General features: G+C 50.1%; 1 protein-coding gene across 1 annotated transcript in view; it reads right to left on the bottom strand.

Moving 5' to 3' along the window:
• Positions 1–5,375: 5,375 nt before the first annotated feature.
• HIP1 (huntingtin interacting protein 1) overlaps positions 5,376–16,001 on the bottom strand; it is a 149,901-nt gene continuing 139,275 nt past the window's right edge. Inside the window, exons 26-31 of the mRNA XM_053894029.1 lie at positions 15,039–15,139; positions 14,425–14,530; positions 13,586–13,709; positions 13,062–13,123; positions 9,912–10,020; positions 5,376–9,177 (exon numbers count right to left, since the gene is read on the bottom strand). Coding sequence (XP_053750004.1) covers positions 9,125–9,177; positions 9,912–10,020; positions 13,062–13,123; positions 13,586–13,709; positions 14,425–14,530; positions 15,039–15,139 — 555 coding nt within the window. The 3' untranslated portion in view covers positions 5,376–9,124. The remainder of the gene's footprint in view (positions 9,178–9,911; positions 10,021–13,061; positions 13,124–13,585; positions 13,710–14,424; positions 14,531–15,038; positions 15,140–16,001) is intronic.

Consider the following 16,001-nt stretch of genomic DNA (forward strand, 5'->3'; position numbering starts at 1 on the left):
GAACCTTTTGGGTCCTGCATCACACTGGTTCGGCGTCAGCTGACCCACCGGACCACCCAAGCTTTTGGAGGGCAGATGTGTCCCTGGCACTGTGTCCCTCGTGCCTTCAACATGGCGGCATTGAATAAGGACTTGGGGGAGGAATGAATGAATCCACGTCTCAAGGAATGTGCTACAGCCCTCCTCCTCCTTCCGCCATACCTCCATCTCTACCTCCTTCGACTTTGTTTTAGCTTTGAAGCGTGCTTCCGTCTTCCTCCTTAAAAACACCTCTCTAGATGCTGTTACCTCCTAAAGTGATCGCCTCACCCCTCTCTTTCCTTTGGATACCGCTGGATTTCCTCAAACAGCGTTTCATCTCTTTCACACGTATCCTTCAGTTTGTCATGTATGTGTCTATCTTCCAAGTCTGGAAGGTCCTTAAAGAAGGGACAAGCTCTTGCTTATTTTTTTTTCCCCTCTTACTAGTCTCGTGTGTAGGATAGGAAATCAGCGACGGTTGCTGAATTGACAGAATTCAAGAAGATACACCTGTTGTAATATTAGTCATTTTCAACCAGATACGAGTCGAATACAATTTAGTTTCCAAAGTTGGTCTTGGAGGGGAAAAAATGTAACTAGACGTGGAGATTTCAGGAGAAATTTTTGAGGGACAGTCCAGGATGCTTTCGAGGATCCTGGATGCTTTACTAAACCTAGAAACTTAGACTTTCTCTAGGAACAGTGTGGATCACGGAGCCCGTGTGCCCACAAGATTGCTCAGTGCAGGCTCACGGAATTGTGAGAGGCGAAAGGCAGGGTGGAAAGGGGGCCACGAGGCAGTGTGGAGGATCCTGTGGGGTGACACAACAGTGTTTCCGGTTGGCCAGTCTGACCGGTGAACCCGAGAGGCGAGGATGTGAGACAAGCCCATTCTCCTACCAAGGGCTCGTCAGTGGCTCACTGGGGAACAAAATGAAAACTTCTCAGCCTGGGAGTCAAAATGTTCTTTCTTTCTTTTTTTTTTTTTAACGTTTGTTTATTTTTGAGAGAGAAACACAGAGCGAGGAGGTGGAATGGGGGGGGGGGGCAAAGAGAGAGAGGGAGACACAGAATCGGAAACAGGCTCCAGGCTCCAAGCTGTCAGCACAGAGCCCGACGTGGGGCTTGAACTCATGAACTGCGAGATCATGACCTGAGCCGAAGTCGGACGCTCAACCAACTGAGCCATTGGGGTGCCCCTTGAGTCAAAATTTTCTTTCACTCGGCCACAACTTACCTCTTCAGCTCTGTCTTCCATTTCTCCACTCCTGTATTTGATGCTTTAACCAAACCAGAGTGTAGACGTTTTCCTCGCCTCGCTTCCTCACACTGACATCTTCTGTGGCATCTTCCTGCACCTGCTATGTCCTCATCCCCAATTTCTACCTGTGGAAATCTGATCTGCCTCTTAGGGGATCAGTCACTGTTCACGTGCAGCCTTTCCTGATCTTTCCATTTGGGAGTGATCTCAACAGCTCCTACAGCATCTGCTTGTAAACCGCATCCAGAAGGGCAGTACCTGACGCCATCTCGTGTCACTCCTTGGAACGCTGTCCCCCCCTTCGTTTCCAGGTGCCAATTCACCCGATTTTCCTCCTGCCTCTCAAGCTGTTCTTTCAAAGGTCCGTGGCAAGTGTGGCCTCCTATAGTTGACTATTGTGAATATCGAAATGCCTCAGTGCTGGACCCGCTTCTTTCTTCACACCCTCCTCTTGGCCATCTACGCTATGGTTCCAGTTACCATGAATTCCCATCGCTTCCGACTTCCCTGGGCTCCAGGGGCCCACCGAACATTTTCACCTGGGTGCTTCAGAGGCACCTCGGCTGAGGACATAATATCTGTGCCAAGCTTGGCCCTCTTGTGTCCTCTCTCTCTTGAGCGGATGGCACAAGCCGGAAACCTGGGCCTCCCTCTCCCGTATCCCTCTGTCTAAACCAAGACTTGAATATTTTGCCTTTTACGTGTGCTTCTGTCCTGTCATTTCCCCCCATCTCCGCTGCCACTCCTTTTTTTTATTTAAGTTTATTTATTTTACTTATTTTTGAGAGAGAGCATGCAATTGGGGAAGGGGCAGAGAGGGAGAGAGAACCCCATGCAGGCTGGGCACCGCCAGCACAGAGCCCGATGCGGGGCTTGAACTCTCAAACCGTGAGATCATGACCTGAGCCCAAGTCAGATGCTTAACTGACTGAGCCACCCAGGCGCCCCTCCACTGCCACTGTCTTATCTTCCACCATCCTCTGCCTGGACTAATACAGCAGCTTCTTTACCGGATTTCTGCATCCACTCTTGCAGCCTGCCCTCTGGTCTGTTCTCCACACTGTATCTGGAATAGTCTGTTTGAAATGCAAATACGGTTTTGACATCCCTTTGCCTAAAGCCCATCAACTGCTTTCCATTGTCTGCGTAATCAGGTCCTGCCTCTTTGCCCAGACTCGTCTTGAACCACTGTCTGGGCTCCTGCTCTACTGACCTTTCAGTTCCTTTAATGTCCCACAGGGCCTTTGCACATGCAGCTCCTGCGATCGAGAATGGGCTTTCCCTCCCTTGTGGCTTAGTCAACACTTCCTCACACTCTGTAACTTAGTTTAGCTGTCACTTTATCAAGGAAGCTTTTCTATAACCTGGCCTTCCACGCTGTCAGGGCATTGTTACTGTGCCTACTCTAGGTGAACAGTTGACTCGAACAATGTAGGGGTTTGGGGCGCCGATGCCCACACAGTTGAAAATCCACATGTAATTTTTGGCTTTCCCAAAACTTAGTAGCCTACTGTTCACCAGAAGCCTTACCGATAACCTAGTCAGCAAACACCTATTTTGTACATGTGTTATATGCCATATTCTTCTTTTTTCTTTTTCAAGTTTTTATTTAAATTCCAGTTAGTTAACATAGAGTGTAATATTAGTTTCAGGTATTGAATTTAGTGATTCATCACTTACATGCAACACCCAGTGCTCATCACAAGTGCCCTCCTTAATCCCGATCACCGATTTAACCCACCCCCTGCCCACCTCCCCTCTGACAACCCTCAGTTTGTTTTCCATAGTTAAGAGTCTGCTTTCTGGTTTATCTCTCTCATTCCCTCCCGCCTTATGTTCTTCTGTTTTGTTTCTTAAATTCCACATGTGAGTGAAACCATATGGTATTTCTCTCTCTCTGACTTATTTCGCCTAGCAGAACACTCCCTAGGTCCATTCACGTCGTTGCAAATGGCAAGGTTTCATTCTTTTTTGGTGGCTTAGTATTCCATTTTATATATATACCACACCTGCTTTATCCACTCATCAGTCGATGGACATTTGGGCTCTTGCCATAATTTGGCTATTGTTGACAATGCTGCCATGAAGATCGGGGTGCATGTACCCCTTCCAATCAGTATTTTCATATACACTGGATTCTTACTCTAACGTAGCCAGAGAAAAGAAAAAATGCTATTAAGAGAGGCACAAAACGCACCTACAGTGCTATACTGTGTTTATCAAAAATATTCACAGATAAAAAAATCTGCAGCTCAAACCCGTGTTGTTCAAGGGTCAGCTGTGGTTTTTGTAAAAAAAAAATTTTAACGTTTATATATTTTTGAGAGAGAGAGAGCGCGCGCACGTGTGGAGGAGGGGCAGAGAGAGGGAGACACAGAATCCAAAGCAGGCTCCAGGCTCCGAGCTGTCAGCACAGAGCCCGACGCGGGGCTCGAACTCACGAGCAGTGAGATCGTGACCTGAGCCAAGGCCATCGTGACCGGAGCCCAGGCCGGATGCTTAACCGACTGAGCCACCCAGGTGCCCCAAGGGTCGACTGCAGTTCTGCATTTGTCTTTGTGATTATTGGATTGTCCTGCTTGTTTCCCTGTGTAGCCTGTAAGCTCCAGAAGGGTGGGTTTCTGCTCTACACCGTGTTGCCAGCCCTGCACAAAACAGACATCTGATAAAACCTAACACGTGCACGTAACCTTTGAGGGTAGGGAACAGACAGTCTTCATCTTTTGACATTTCGGCGCTCGCACAGTGGATGGATTCATAAAACGTGTGTATGACTAAGAATGCAGAGTAAATAGAGAAACGTTCACTCGCCCCAAAATGCTGAAAGGCCTACCATCTGTTCAGGAACGGGTTACAGACTGAGCAAGATGAACTCACTGGCTTCAGACAACAGGACAGCGTGTGCCTCAGCTGTGGGCCCTCGGCTTAGATTTCAGCTACACTATCCTTCCACTTGCCCATTCCCTTCGTTGCTTTTTAGTTTGGCAGGGCTACCCCTAGGCCCCAAATTTGGCCCGTCTGTGTAAGCCCTAATTCCCGCCCCTACTGCCCTTATTAAGGCCTGTTAGTATCATTCTAGTGGCCTGATCTCGAGATTCCTTGCAATGCTCTGACTGCCGGAGTGACCAGCCAGCCAAGCTGCCTTTCTAGAACTGGGGCGTGGCCACAGGAGGCTGGGAAGACCCCTTAGGTGTGAGTACCAGAGCCTCTGGGGCATCTGGTCAAGGCCATGTGCAGGCTGGGCAGTGTCGAGGGCTGGGTACACCTGCCTCGGTGGCACAGCTGGCCGGGCCAGACCTAGGCCCCTGGAAGGCACTTCGAAGCTCAAAGCAGCCCTCTGCCTGGCTTTTTAGACCCCTCAGCTTCACACTTGAGGCCCAGGAGTGATCTACAAGACAGCTGTGACCAAGGTCTGTCCACTGTCTCAGTGGTGCTTCAAATTCAACAGGCTCACCCTTGCATTTTGCTGCAGGGAGCAGAAAACCCCGGCTGTAGGCAAGCATCCCCCATTTCTGCATTTATCCAGATCATCTTCCCGCTGGGCGGTCCCTCTCTCCTTACTTGATGAGTCATTTGGGCAATTCATCCCCGGGCCTTCCTCATCTCCCTCCCTCCCTTGGATGTCCCCTTAGCTTAACAGCAGCTCCCTCTGCAGATCCTCTGGGAGCCGAGACTGGCAGCCCCTGGCACTGAGCGGCATTTGTCCCATCCAATTTTTAAGACAGCAGGTTACTATTGTGTCTTGCAGGCGGGGAAAGGCTCATCCATAGCCTGGGACCTCAGATCACACCTCAAATCCCGAGATTTCATGCACAGACCCGGCCATCAAGATAAATGACAGCATTGGCCACTTTGGCACGTTCCGCTCGATCATTCCCAAGGTCAGGACAGTGTATAGGAGACAGAACATGATTAAGGGGTGCAAACCAGTTTCTCTACAGTTGTATTCCTCAGAAAACGTCCTTTCAGACCGACTCCCAGAGGTGCAGAGCTTAAGTGGATTCAGTGAATCCCAGGATAGAAGTGTAGGCTTTTCACTGGAGCCCCAACCTCCATACCACTTTGGTTGGCCGGTCATCACAACTACTCTCCATTGCCAGGTTGAAATATTTATTTGAAAAATTGAAAACACAGATGCAATGTATTATACAAAGAAAGGTCTTAATACCATAAGAAAAGTATTGTTGGAAGGGAACAAAAGCCAGTGGCTACCTGCCCTGGGAAGGTAGGCACTCAGTGGAAAATGAAATTCATTTATAGGAACTATTCTAATGGAAAACTGGGGGAAAGGTTAAAAACAAGAAAAAAAACAAACCCAACCTATCCCTGCAAACCTAAATGTGAGAGTTTGTTATAAGTTATCACCAAGATTTATCTGAACCCCCTCGGTTTGTCCCTATGAGTAGTAATCAGCTTCGTTTAGGGCCTTCAAACCTGAGGTAGTTGAGGGTCACCTGAAAACCATGTCTGGAAATGACCTACTCTCAGAATCGGACCCCACGGCATCTAACCAATTGTTTCCCGTTGCTTTGGCTCCTGGGGGTGAGAGGCTGTGCCACCACTCTGGGTCGCTGATCCTGCATTTGGTCTGACCCTGGGAGACGAAGGGGACTTGAGCAGCAGACAGCTGGCCCGGTTTGCTGTGGTGAAGGCTGGCAGGCCCGTGGTGGTGGTGTTCTATGCTATAGACAGGGCGGTCTCTGGAGGACCGAAGATGGCGACGGGCAAAGCCAATCTAGTTGAGAGGCCAGTGCCAGGATCGAAGGCTTTCATTGGCAGGAAGGATTTCCAGAGACTTGCAAAGGCGGTAGAAGGTAGCAAGAACTTCTACCTGTTGTCAGAGACCAGGGTAAGTGGAGCCGGCAGATGCCTCCGGGCCACGGAGCCGGCAGAGAAGTGAGTATGTCCCAGGTGCAAGTTCAGAACCAGTTCCTCCTCAGGGAGGAGCCGAAGCAAACCAACCTGACTGAATGGACGACATGCATCGTGACCCCCGTGGTACCTGGTAAACCCTGGTGTTGACCTGGCAGCTCAAACACTTCCAAAAAAGGATATTCTGGACAATGTTTGGTTCTTCCAGCCATGGGTTAGGGACTCCCATTCAGGTGGGATCCTAGGGACCCTGCTGTAAGCAGCAGAATCAGCAAACAATCTAAATTACAGTCTAATTTAAACTCCTGACTCAGATATAAAAGAACCCCACAAAGGCAGGTCTTTTCTATTGTGTTCCTTATTATGTACACACAGACCCTTACTCTAGAGGTATTAGAGCACTGTATTACAAAATTAAATAACGGATACGGCTGTCTTTCAACCTCTCATCGGCCCTAAGCCGTTTTCTTGCTCTGCCTTGCTGTGACCCATTTACACTGACCCATGGGACTTCAGTCACTACCGATGCTCAGGTGACTAAAAGGCTGTGAGTTCATTTTTAGCCTTAGGATGTGATTCCTGTTTTAATTGAGCATTTCACACCAAGTAGAGATACGCTCATTTTTAGAAAAGCCAAGGTAGGACAATTTGATTTTGGCTAGAGCATGGACCAGCCTCCAAGGTGAGCAATGACCAACAGAATTGTGCTGCATCTGGCACAGACGGGATTAGCCTGTGTTCCTGTTTAATTGCCTTCTGCACGGTTGGATTACTCGGGCTAAGTCCACGGTCCACAAAGGTGTTAAAAGTTACCGTGGCTTCTTTTTAGAGGGAGTGTGATTCAGAGTCCTAGTGTGGTCCCACATTCTAGATTTTTTTGTCACCACTGGGAACCTAGAGCACAACAGTTTGGCCAAGACTCTGGGAAGTGAGGACTAGTCCTCTGTGGTAATGTTGACCCACTCGGAGAACGCACAACGGGGACGGGGATGCCGCACACCATTCCTTCTGAGCCGCGGATGGAAAAACGCTGAGCACCAAGGGGCTTTAAAGCGTAAGACCGCTCATCTTCTACTGCTGACCACCCCCCCTTAGCCCAATGTGGAGATAGCACGCCTGACTCTTGGAATCTGAGCTAATGGGAGGGTGCGTCTTGACTGCCCTACTTAGGAAATGTACAGAGAGGGAGGGGCGTGGTTAGGAAGGGGCGGGGTTGATTCACAGTGATCAAACAGGACTCTCACAACCTGTCAGGTAGCAACACTTCGAGACGTTCCTTTGGGACAGGTCCTGGGAAGTGCTTGTTGGCTTTCTACCTACGAGTTGCTACAGATAAGGAAGGAAGACGCTGTTTGTCCAAGATCGGAAGGTCACTTAAATGCGGGGGTCCATCTGGAGGTGGACAAGTGCTGTCAGGCTGCCCGCCTCTAGGAAGCCGTTACGTGCCTTCTGTCCTCATCCCGTCCGAGCAGCAAGGGCCCGGGATGTGTGGCTGGAAGGGCTCAGAGCCAGTGGTCCCCCTTTCTCGGTTTCCCTGACCCAGATGCTCGGAGGAAGCTGCTCGCTTCGGGGTCTAGACTGGTAACAGATTGGGAAGCTTGTTTCTGATACTTGAAGACTGATGACCTAGGGCAGCAACGCACGCCTTGCCATCGTCACACCTCAAATCCTGATTGCTCAAAGCGGCTTTCTGTAGGCTGCTGCTGCTCAACGGAGGTTAGTAATAAATATGAAAGGTACCAAACCAAGCACAGGGTTCTTTCCTGCCGGGAGCAAGTTGGCCTGATCTTCTGGGTCTATCGATTAGGTAGAACGTGGAACTATATAGCTTCATCACAAGGATGCCAAAGCAGCCATTTGGAGAAAGGAATTGGAAACCCCTCATGCACTCCCTCTCAGGGTCCTGCCTGGGTCTGAAGGGAGGTGGCCCGGAAAATTCATTCTGGGGTGAGAAACGTGGCTTCTCTCACCAACACATTCAGGCATGTGATCAGGTTTTTCAGCCTGGTCGCGAAGAGTTCCCAAGAGCGGGGTCTCCCGAGACCTGGGCAGTGTGCACCCCTCCTCCCCTTCTTTCTTTACCCCTGGTCGCTCGTGAAGGTGGGCAGGGGCTCTCTCAGCCGGGCTCTCGCTTTAGGAGGAAAAGGCACTCGCTCTGCTTCAGCCTTTGGAGGAAAGCGTGGCCCTGCAGCGGTGCCCGCCCCCGGGGAGTGGCCTCGGCTGACCCATCCTCGCTCCGCAGGACACTCAGCATGGAGGCTGGCGTGGAGCACCAAGGTGGAGGCTAAGCAGCACCATTGCTGTTACCTGCTGTGGTTAGGGGCCCCCCCCCCCGATGGCTCAGAGCTCTGGGGGCGCTCCCTTTGGGAGAGTTGGCTCTACGAGTGAACACTGAAAGAAGAGAACCAAAAAAACCCCAAAAAACCAAAAACAGTCCCCCCCCCAAAGAAAACCCAACCAACCACCGTAAGAAGCAGTGGGAAACCATGGAACCGCCAAGAGAGGGGAGAGCTGCCTTGGCGTGCTCAGCCAGGACGCTCCTGCCGTTCTGACGGCAGATTCGGGGAGGCATCCTGGTCTGGAGCCCACCAGCCCTCAGATGCTCCCAAGTTGGTGCAAATGATGGTAAAAGAAAAGGCTGAGAAGAAAACAGAGAAGAGAAGGCATAGATGGCCCCTTGCCAGGCTCTCCGGAACAGCAGGCCCCTCGGACAAGGATGCCGAGCATCGGGGGTGGGGGGGGGTGGGGGGTCAAACAGCAGGCAGGACTGGGAGGGAGGGCCTCTCCGCGGGGGCGGCCCTGGTCCCCCTCCTCTGTGGAAGGCCATTCGGGTCCCCGGCTCTGGACAACGGGAGCGGTGTGCGGTGTGGCTGCCGCCGGGACCCCCGGGGGCTTAGGCTGTGGCTGGGGAATAACACACAGAGACTGCAACAAGATTTACACTCAGACGTGTGGGGTGTCGGTGTGGCTCTATTCTTTTCCGGTGACCGCTTCGTGCAGTGCTGGTGGCGATGCTTCTGTTCCTGAAAGACAACGGTAATTTCTGTTTCATAGCGCGTCGCATGTGCACGCGTTCATGTGCCCAACAGGAACGGTGACCAGCGTTAGGCTCTAAGATACCTCATGCTCACAGGCATCTATTCCCCAAGTTAGGTGCCCGACCATGAGTGGTACGCATCTGTGGTTGGTTCCCACAGACAAGACGAGGGTTGGCAGTCCTGGTTGTGATCAAGTTGGCCACATTAGGCACACGGGAGAGCAGGACATTCCAGGCGATAAAGCCTCTCTGGGTGGGTGGGCCTGACAGTACCCCTACTCCACTCCATTTCTAGCTCTTGACCCTGTCTATGGCGCGGCCACTGGTGCCCACTGCTGACCCTAGTCAGCGAGAGGCCTGTGATCCACTTGCCCTGCCTGCTGGCCGCCATTTTTTCATTCACCGTTCAACTCTGTGCAAGCCACACAGGAAACTGCTGGGCCGGAAACCAGGCTAACTGGGCCTGGAAGGGAACAGTGGTGAGTGGGTGATGGGCCCACTGGTCAAGGTTAAGGTCTTAACAGGTGACCCCCAAAGCTCTCGATTCGCCACAATTTATGGCAGTTCTGGGCTTGGAGGTTATCTACAACTGCAGAGAAAACACGCTCCGTGAGTCGTGAGGGGGAAGTCAGCGGCCTGAAGGGCGCCTCATTCGGTCACGTCTGAGGGGATGTGCACCCTCCCCTCACCGTGCCCTCACCGGCCCTCAGAGAGGCCCACCTTCTTCCCAGCCCTCGGCAACACCGGCGAGCTCGTAGTGCTTTTTCCGAAGCTCTCCCAGTTTTTGACGCTCCTTCTGCAGTTCATTCTCCAGCTCTAGCACCCGGACCTGTGGGAAGAGTGGAATGTGCTCTTGAGCAGCAGCCGGACAGTGGTCTCGTGTTAACTCAGTCCCTCGCCTCCATGTTCCGGGTCTCTTCTTCCTTTGGATTATTCACCCCGTTTCCATAGCGTACCTGGTTCTCAATTTCATCCTCGGGTCTGTGGATTTCCCCACCCTCTGCCATCCACCAGTCTATCCCAGTGGCCCCTCTTGTTCCTCACTGGGGCCCTCTACTGGAGCTGATGCCTTATAGCCCCAACGCCTGTTGGGAGTAGGGCGCATAACGTGCTCCTCTGAAATCTCTATCTGAAAGCAACTCCAACGTGTAGCCCATCCGTGTGGCATGTTCCAACCAAATCCCCCTTCTCCTTCAATCCCGCTTTCCTGGAAATCCAGGCAAGAGCCAGCTCTGATGGCTCTGGTATCTCTGAAGGGCTGGTCCAACTTAGGGTTATCATTATACAGGAAAAAACACAATCTTCCCAAGGAAAAGGCTGGTCCCTGGCTATCCCTACCCCTCATTAATTCTAGTTATTTTATTAATTTATTTATTAATTCAAGAAACATTTGCTGAGCTGAGCACCCATCATGTACCCCGGGGCTCTGCGGCAGGTGCTGGAGACACAGTGGTGGATGGACAGACAAGGTCTCTGCTTACCCTGCAGGGCAAAGACATAAACTCATGAACAAGCATAGATCAGACCCATAGTGAAAGTGACGCAGGGTCATGTGATAAGGGCAAAGGGTGCTCAGCAAAGGCTACTCAGGCAGGAAGGAGGTTGAGAGGGGGAGAGGGCCATGGGAGATGGGTGGAAAAACAGCCCAGGGCCCCGGGCTGGGGTATTAACTCAAGTGTGAAAGGAAAGCCATTGGAAAATTTTAAGCAAGGGACATAAAGTGATGTTATTTACGCTTTTAAAATACGTAAAATTGGGGCACCTGGGCGGCTCAAGTCAGTTAAGCGTCTGACTTTTGATTTCAGCTCAGGTCATGATCTCACAGTTCGTGAGTTCAAGCCCTATGTTGGGCTCTGCACTGACAGTGTGGAGCCTGCTTGGGATTCTCTCTCTCCAGCTCTCTCTGCCCCCCCCCCCCCCCCGCCGTTCACATGTGTGTGTGCTCGCTCTCTCTCTCTCTCAAAATAACGAAACTTAAAATTAAATAAATAAATAAATAAATAAATAAAATAAAATATGCGGAACCTGAACAAACTGTAGGGGGCGAGAGTGGAAGCAATGAAGCCCGGTTAGGTGGTTCCTTTTTTTTCTTTTCAAATTTTTGATTATGCAAAATGGAGAACATATACAGAGAAATGGAGATGATGTGGCGCACTCCATCGTGTGCCTTCACCAAGTTCTGCCAACTGTCAACCCAGGGCTGGAGCTGTCTCAGCAACACCCTTTCCTAGTCTCCACCCCAACTGCCCCACCTCCCCGGCCCCTCCACAAAACTACTTGGAAACAAACACTTGCATAAGTTACAGTTAAGTTGCTTTTGCAGTAGTTCAGGAGAGAACCAGTGGTGGCTTAGGCGGGGTTAGGGAAACGGAGAAAAGGGGGAAGGTTCAGGCCAGGAGAGTCACAGTTGACAGGACCTGCTGGGGGACTGGATGTAGAAGGAAGAGGGAGAAGAGAGGACCCAAGGATGCCTCCTAGGTCTCCGCCATCCAGGTCTGGGGGGGTTCCAGTTACTGAGATGGAGAAAACAGGGGAGGGACACATCTGAGTGGGAAGGAAACCAGTAGCCCTGGTTTGGACCCATTCAATTAGAGATGTATTTGGCATCACGTGGAGGGATCAAGTAGGCAGCTGGACAAACACAGAGCTCGAGGAGAAGATTGAGGCCAGGGAGAAGGTTCTGGTACTTATCAGCATACAGATGGGATCTGCAGTCAAGTGGGGCTGGATGAGACCAGTAAGCAAGACAGTGTAGACAGTGTAGACTCAAGCCTGACCTCAGGTCTTCCAGTATTTGGCCATATGACTTTTTCTAAAAGATGTCGAGAGACACATACAGAGCCTTTAACGGTCTTTAACCTGGACTTTACTCCAAGACTGGGACCAGTAATTCTTTTTTTCTTTTCTTTTTTTTTTTTTTGAAGGAGAGAGAGGCAGAGTATGAGCAGGGGTGGGGCGCAGAGAGAGGGAGACACAGAATCTGAAGCAGGCTCCAGGCTCTGAGCTGTCAGCACAGAGCCCAGTGCGGGACTCAAACTCACGAGCTGTGAGATCATGACCTGAACGAAAGTTGGATGCTTAACCGACTGAACCACCCAGGCACCCCTGGGACCAGTCATTCTAAAACAAGGATGTCAGGGTTTTTTTCAGGGTCCCATGGATTCCTATTCCTTTGCATGCCATAACTTTACTGAACAATTGGGGATAATGGCATTGTCTTTTGATGGCTTCTCAGTGAATTGATTTTTCTTTTTTAAACCAGAGGTCATACACAAATAATTCATAGAAGTTTAAAAAAAAATAACTGCTGAAAAACAAAAAAAGCAGAAATGGACAAACTAGTGGGTGTCAGAGGGGAAGCGGGCGGAGGGATGGGTGCAGCAGGTAAACAGTATTAAGAGGTACGGGATTCCAGTTATGAGAAAAATAAATCATAGGCATAGGGAATATAGTCAATAATATTGTCATTAACAAAATATTGTCATGATGTTGCATGGTGACAGATGGGGACCATACATGGAATTGTCGCTACATGTGTGCCTGAAACTAATGTACCGTTAGATGTCAACTACAATTAAAAAATTGTCAATCAGAAGACATTAAATGTTCGTTGATGTCGGCTAGGAAATCCCTGATGGTAACGTCGAGAGGGGCATTAGTGAGCAAGAGTTAAGATTCTGATCTTAACCCGTCATCTGCCGCCGCCTCCACTGTCCCTTCCAGCATCATGGGCATTCATTCCTGGGCGACTGTCCGTCCGTGTTTGTTTCCTCCCCAAGACTCTCCCCCACTGGCTTCTCTCCATGGGGACGAGATTTGGGGGTGACGTCACCGGCAACAGAACAGTGGACTCAGAAGCGGGGATCATACCTGGGAATCCATCTCCTGGCGTTTGATCTGGGTCAGTGTCATGCTAGAGAAGTCCATATTGTCTGCAAGGATAAGAGAGAAGGTCTTGTCAGAGAATGCCCATGGCTGACTCTCGCCCGAGAGGCGGCCGATGTCAGCGCTCTGCTAAAAGGTTTGGTTTGTTAGTTCCCACCACACACTTGAAAGTCACTGATGGATGGACGGGACAGAAGTGCCGTGAAAGGGTAACGAGGTTCGGAACCTCCCCACCCCTCCCCTCCCCCCCGGGACAGCCAGGCCTGGAGACTCATGTCTTTGAATCCAGAGAAATTACTAAATGGAAAATCCACCTTAAGGTCTGTTGCCATGGAGATACAAATAGGATGCTTATGCGGTGTCCCATCTTAGGAGAATATAAGTATGCGTGGAGAACGATGAACAGTACAGAATTTGGAAACAGAATTGCGGGACATTGGGGTCATGAAAAAGAACACAAAAATAGCTGAACAAGATAGGTAAGGAAAGCATTGCTTCTGGAAGGCTACCTGTCTCCTCGATCTGTGATTTGCCAGAAATGGTCGAAGCCACAACAGTGGCGGTGGCCTGGTTTACTCCCCGAGAGGCCTGCTGCAGCTGGGCCAGGTTTGGGCTGTCCTTATCAGCTTTCACCTGCCAGGACCAAGCGGATTGACGTTCACACAACGTGGCGACGACTGAATCAAACAGTCGGTCCGATAGTTCTTGACAAACATGGTATCCGCTGTGGTCCCCAATCGACTTCTTAAAAATCGCTGCCTCTGGGGTCACCTCCCCGGCATAGTTGGTGGCCTCAGACTCTAGCTTTCCTAGTTATGGAAACTAATTTGGGGTGATGGTAAGTAAGGATGATAAGAACACTCCCCGGGGTACTATATAACTCACAGACAGATTTTGGTAACAAGCTTTGTATCACGTTTAGATGGGGCAGTGGTTCAAATGCAGAGACTCTTAAGGAGAGGCAGACATTGGTTGTGGAACCTCAGAGCCGGGCCAGGTAAGCAGCCCACTGTGCTGACATATTCCTTATCTAAGAGCTCCTTGAACGCCGAGACTGTCGACCAGAGGTCGGCATGGCTGGGACCCTCAAAGGCCACTACTAACAAAAGTGATGAAAGCCAAGAAGAGAAGCCCATGTGACAAGCTGGGCAGGGGGGCTCCTTGATGACAGATGGCAGGCTCTCAGAGGAGGGTAGTTTGGGACCCTTGAGAGGCAGAATTTTAATGTGGGACCCAACCTACGTGGACCCCGGATAATTCCTCTGTTCTTGGGGCAGGCTCCATCATCCGAGTGTCTCTAACCTAGCCGGCCCTTACAGAGCCCCGGGGCGTCGTGTGCGGCTCCTACCTTAGACGCAGCCACTAGCTGGGCTGTGCTAGCAGCAATTTCATGCGAACAAACCATCAGTTCCTCAAATTTCCCTCTGCCTTGTACCACCAGATCGGCTGCGTCCCTGGGAGTCAGGAAGGGACAAGATAGATTATGTCACTGACGGCTGCAACCCCTTATAATCCCACCTCTAGACCTCGCCTATCACCCTGGCTTTTTCAGAGAACACAGACTGCCTGCTCCACCCCTGCACTGACAAGGAGATCCAGGTTTCCTTTTAAACTTCTAGTCCTGTTGGGGCTCCGTCGGTTAAGCGTCTGACTTCGGCTCAGGTCCTGATCTCATGGCTCATGAGTTTGAGCCCCGCACTGGGCTCTGTGCTGACATCTCAGAGCCTGGAGCCTGCTTTGGATTCTATGTCTCCTTCTCTCTTTGTTCCCCCACCCCTACTCTGCCTTTCTCTCTCTCTCTCTCTCAAAAATAAACACTAAAAAAAAAAAAAAAAGGTTTAGTACTGTAGTCTTCCCTATCAACAGTCTCTAAGGGGCAGATATTTTCCCTCGGCTATTCTCTGCGATGGGTCACTGGAATGGGGGTGGGGTTGAGGAGCCTTGGGAGCAACAGACACTTACACCATGACAGTGGCTCCCCAGCCCACAGCTTTGGACGCTGAAATGAGTCCTTCCGTCCATCGAGAATTCTTGGCATAAAACTCTTTAGGCGATGCTGTTCCCTAAGGAAATGAAAAATAAGAATGGCTAGCTTTTATTGAGTGCCTACTGTGTGCCCGGTGCTTAGATACCTACAAATATCTATATCTATCTATATCTATATATCTATCTATCTGTGTGTGTGTGTGTGTGTGTGTGTGTGTATATATATATATATATATATATATATATATATATATTACCCCATACAGACCTCATAGTAACCGCAAGAGGTAAGCATTATCATCCCATTTTACAGATGACAAAACTAAGATTCAGAAAGGCAATAATACTTTTCAAGTTGATGCAGGAAATAAGTGGAAGTAAATCCCAGGCTTTTCTGACTCCAAAGCCCCTAGAATTTCTATTATATCACAGCATTTCTACATTGTATATATAAGAGTGTATATATACATATACATATATATGTATATAGGCATCTGCATAGATGAACAATGTGATTGGAGTCCAACCACTTACCATGATTTGCCAAAAGAAGAGACTACACAGTGAATAATTTAAGCAAATAATTTCTGCCTGGAATTTTAAAATGCTTCCATGCTTTGGAAGTGTCTTCCATTTCCAAATTCTAAGACGATAATCTTAGAATCTCCAAGTTCTCCTTACTCAGTCCCCGTCTCTATTTTCGGGGGGCAGAAACCATCCCCTCCCAGACTGGTAAGAAGCACCACCATCAAAGCAGATATGGCTTCGTTCTTTCAGGGGGCGCCTGGGTGGTGCAGTCGGTCAAGTGTCTGAATCTTGGTTTTGGCTCAGGTCGCGACCTCAGGGTTCATGGGATCGAGCCCAGCATCGGGCTCTGTGCTGACAGTGCGGAGCCTGTTTGGGATTCTCTTTCTGCCCCTCTCTCCCACTTTCTCTCTC

Source organism: Panthera pardus, unplaced genomic scaffold, assembly GCF_024362965.1.
Source record: "Panthera pardus isolate Hobbes unplaced genomic scaffold, ASM2436296v1 HiC_scaffold_4, whole genome shotgun sequence".
Classification (NCBI taxonomy): Eukaryota; Metazoa; Chordata; class Mammalia; order Carnivora; family Felidae; genus Panthera; species Panthera pardus.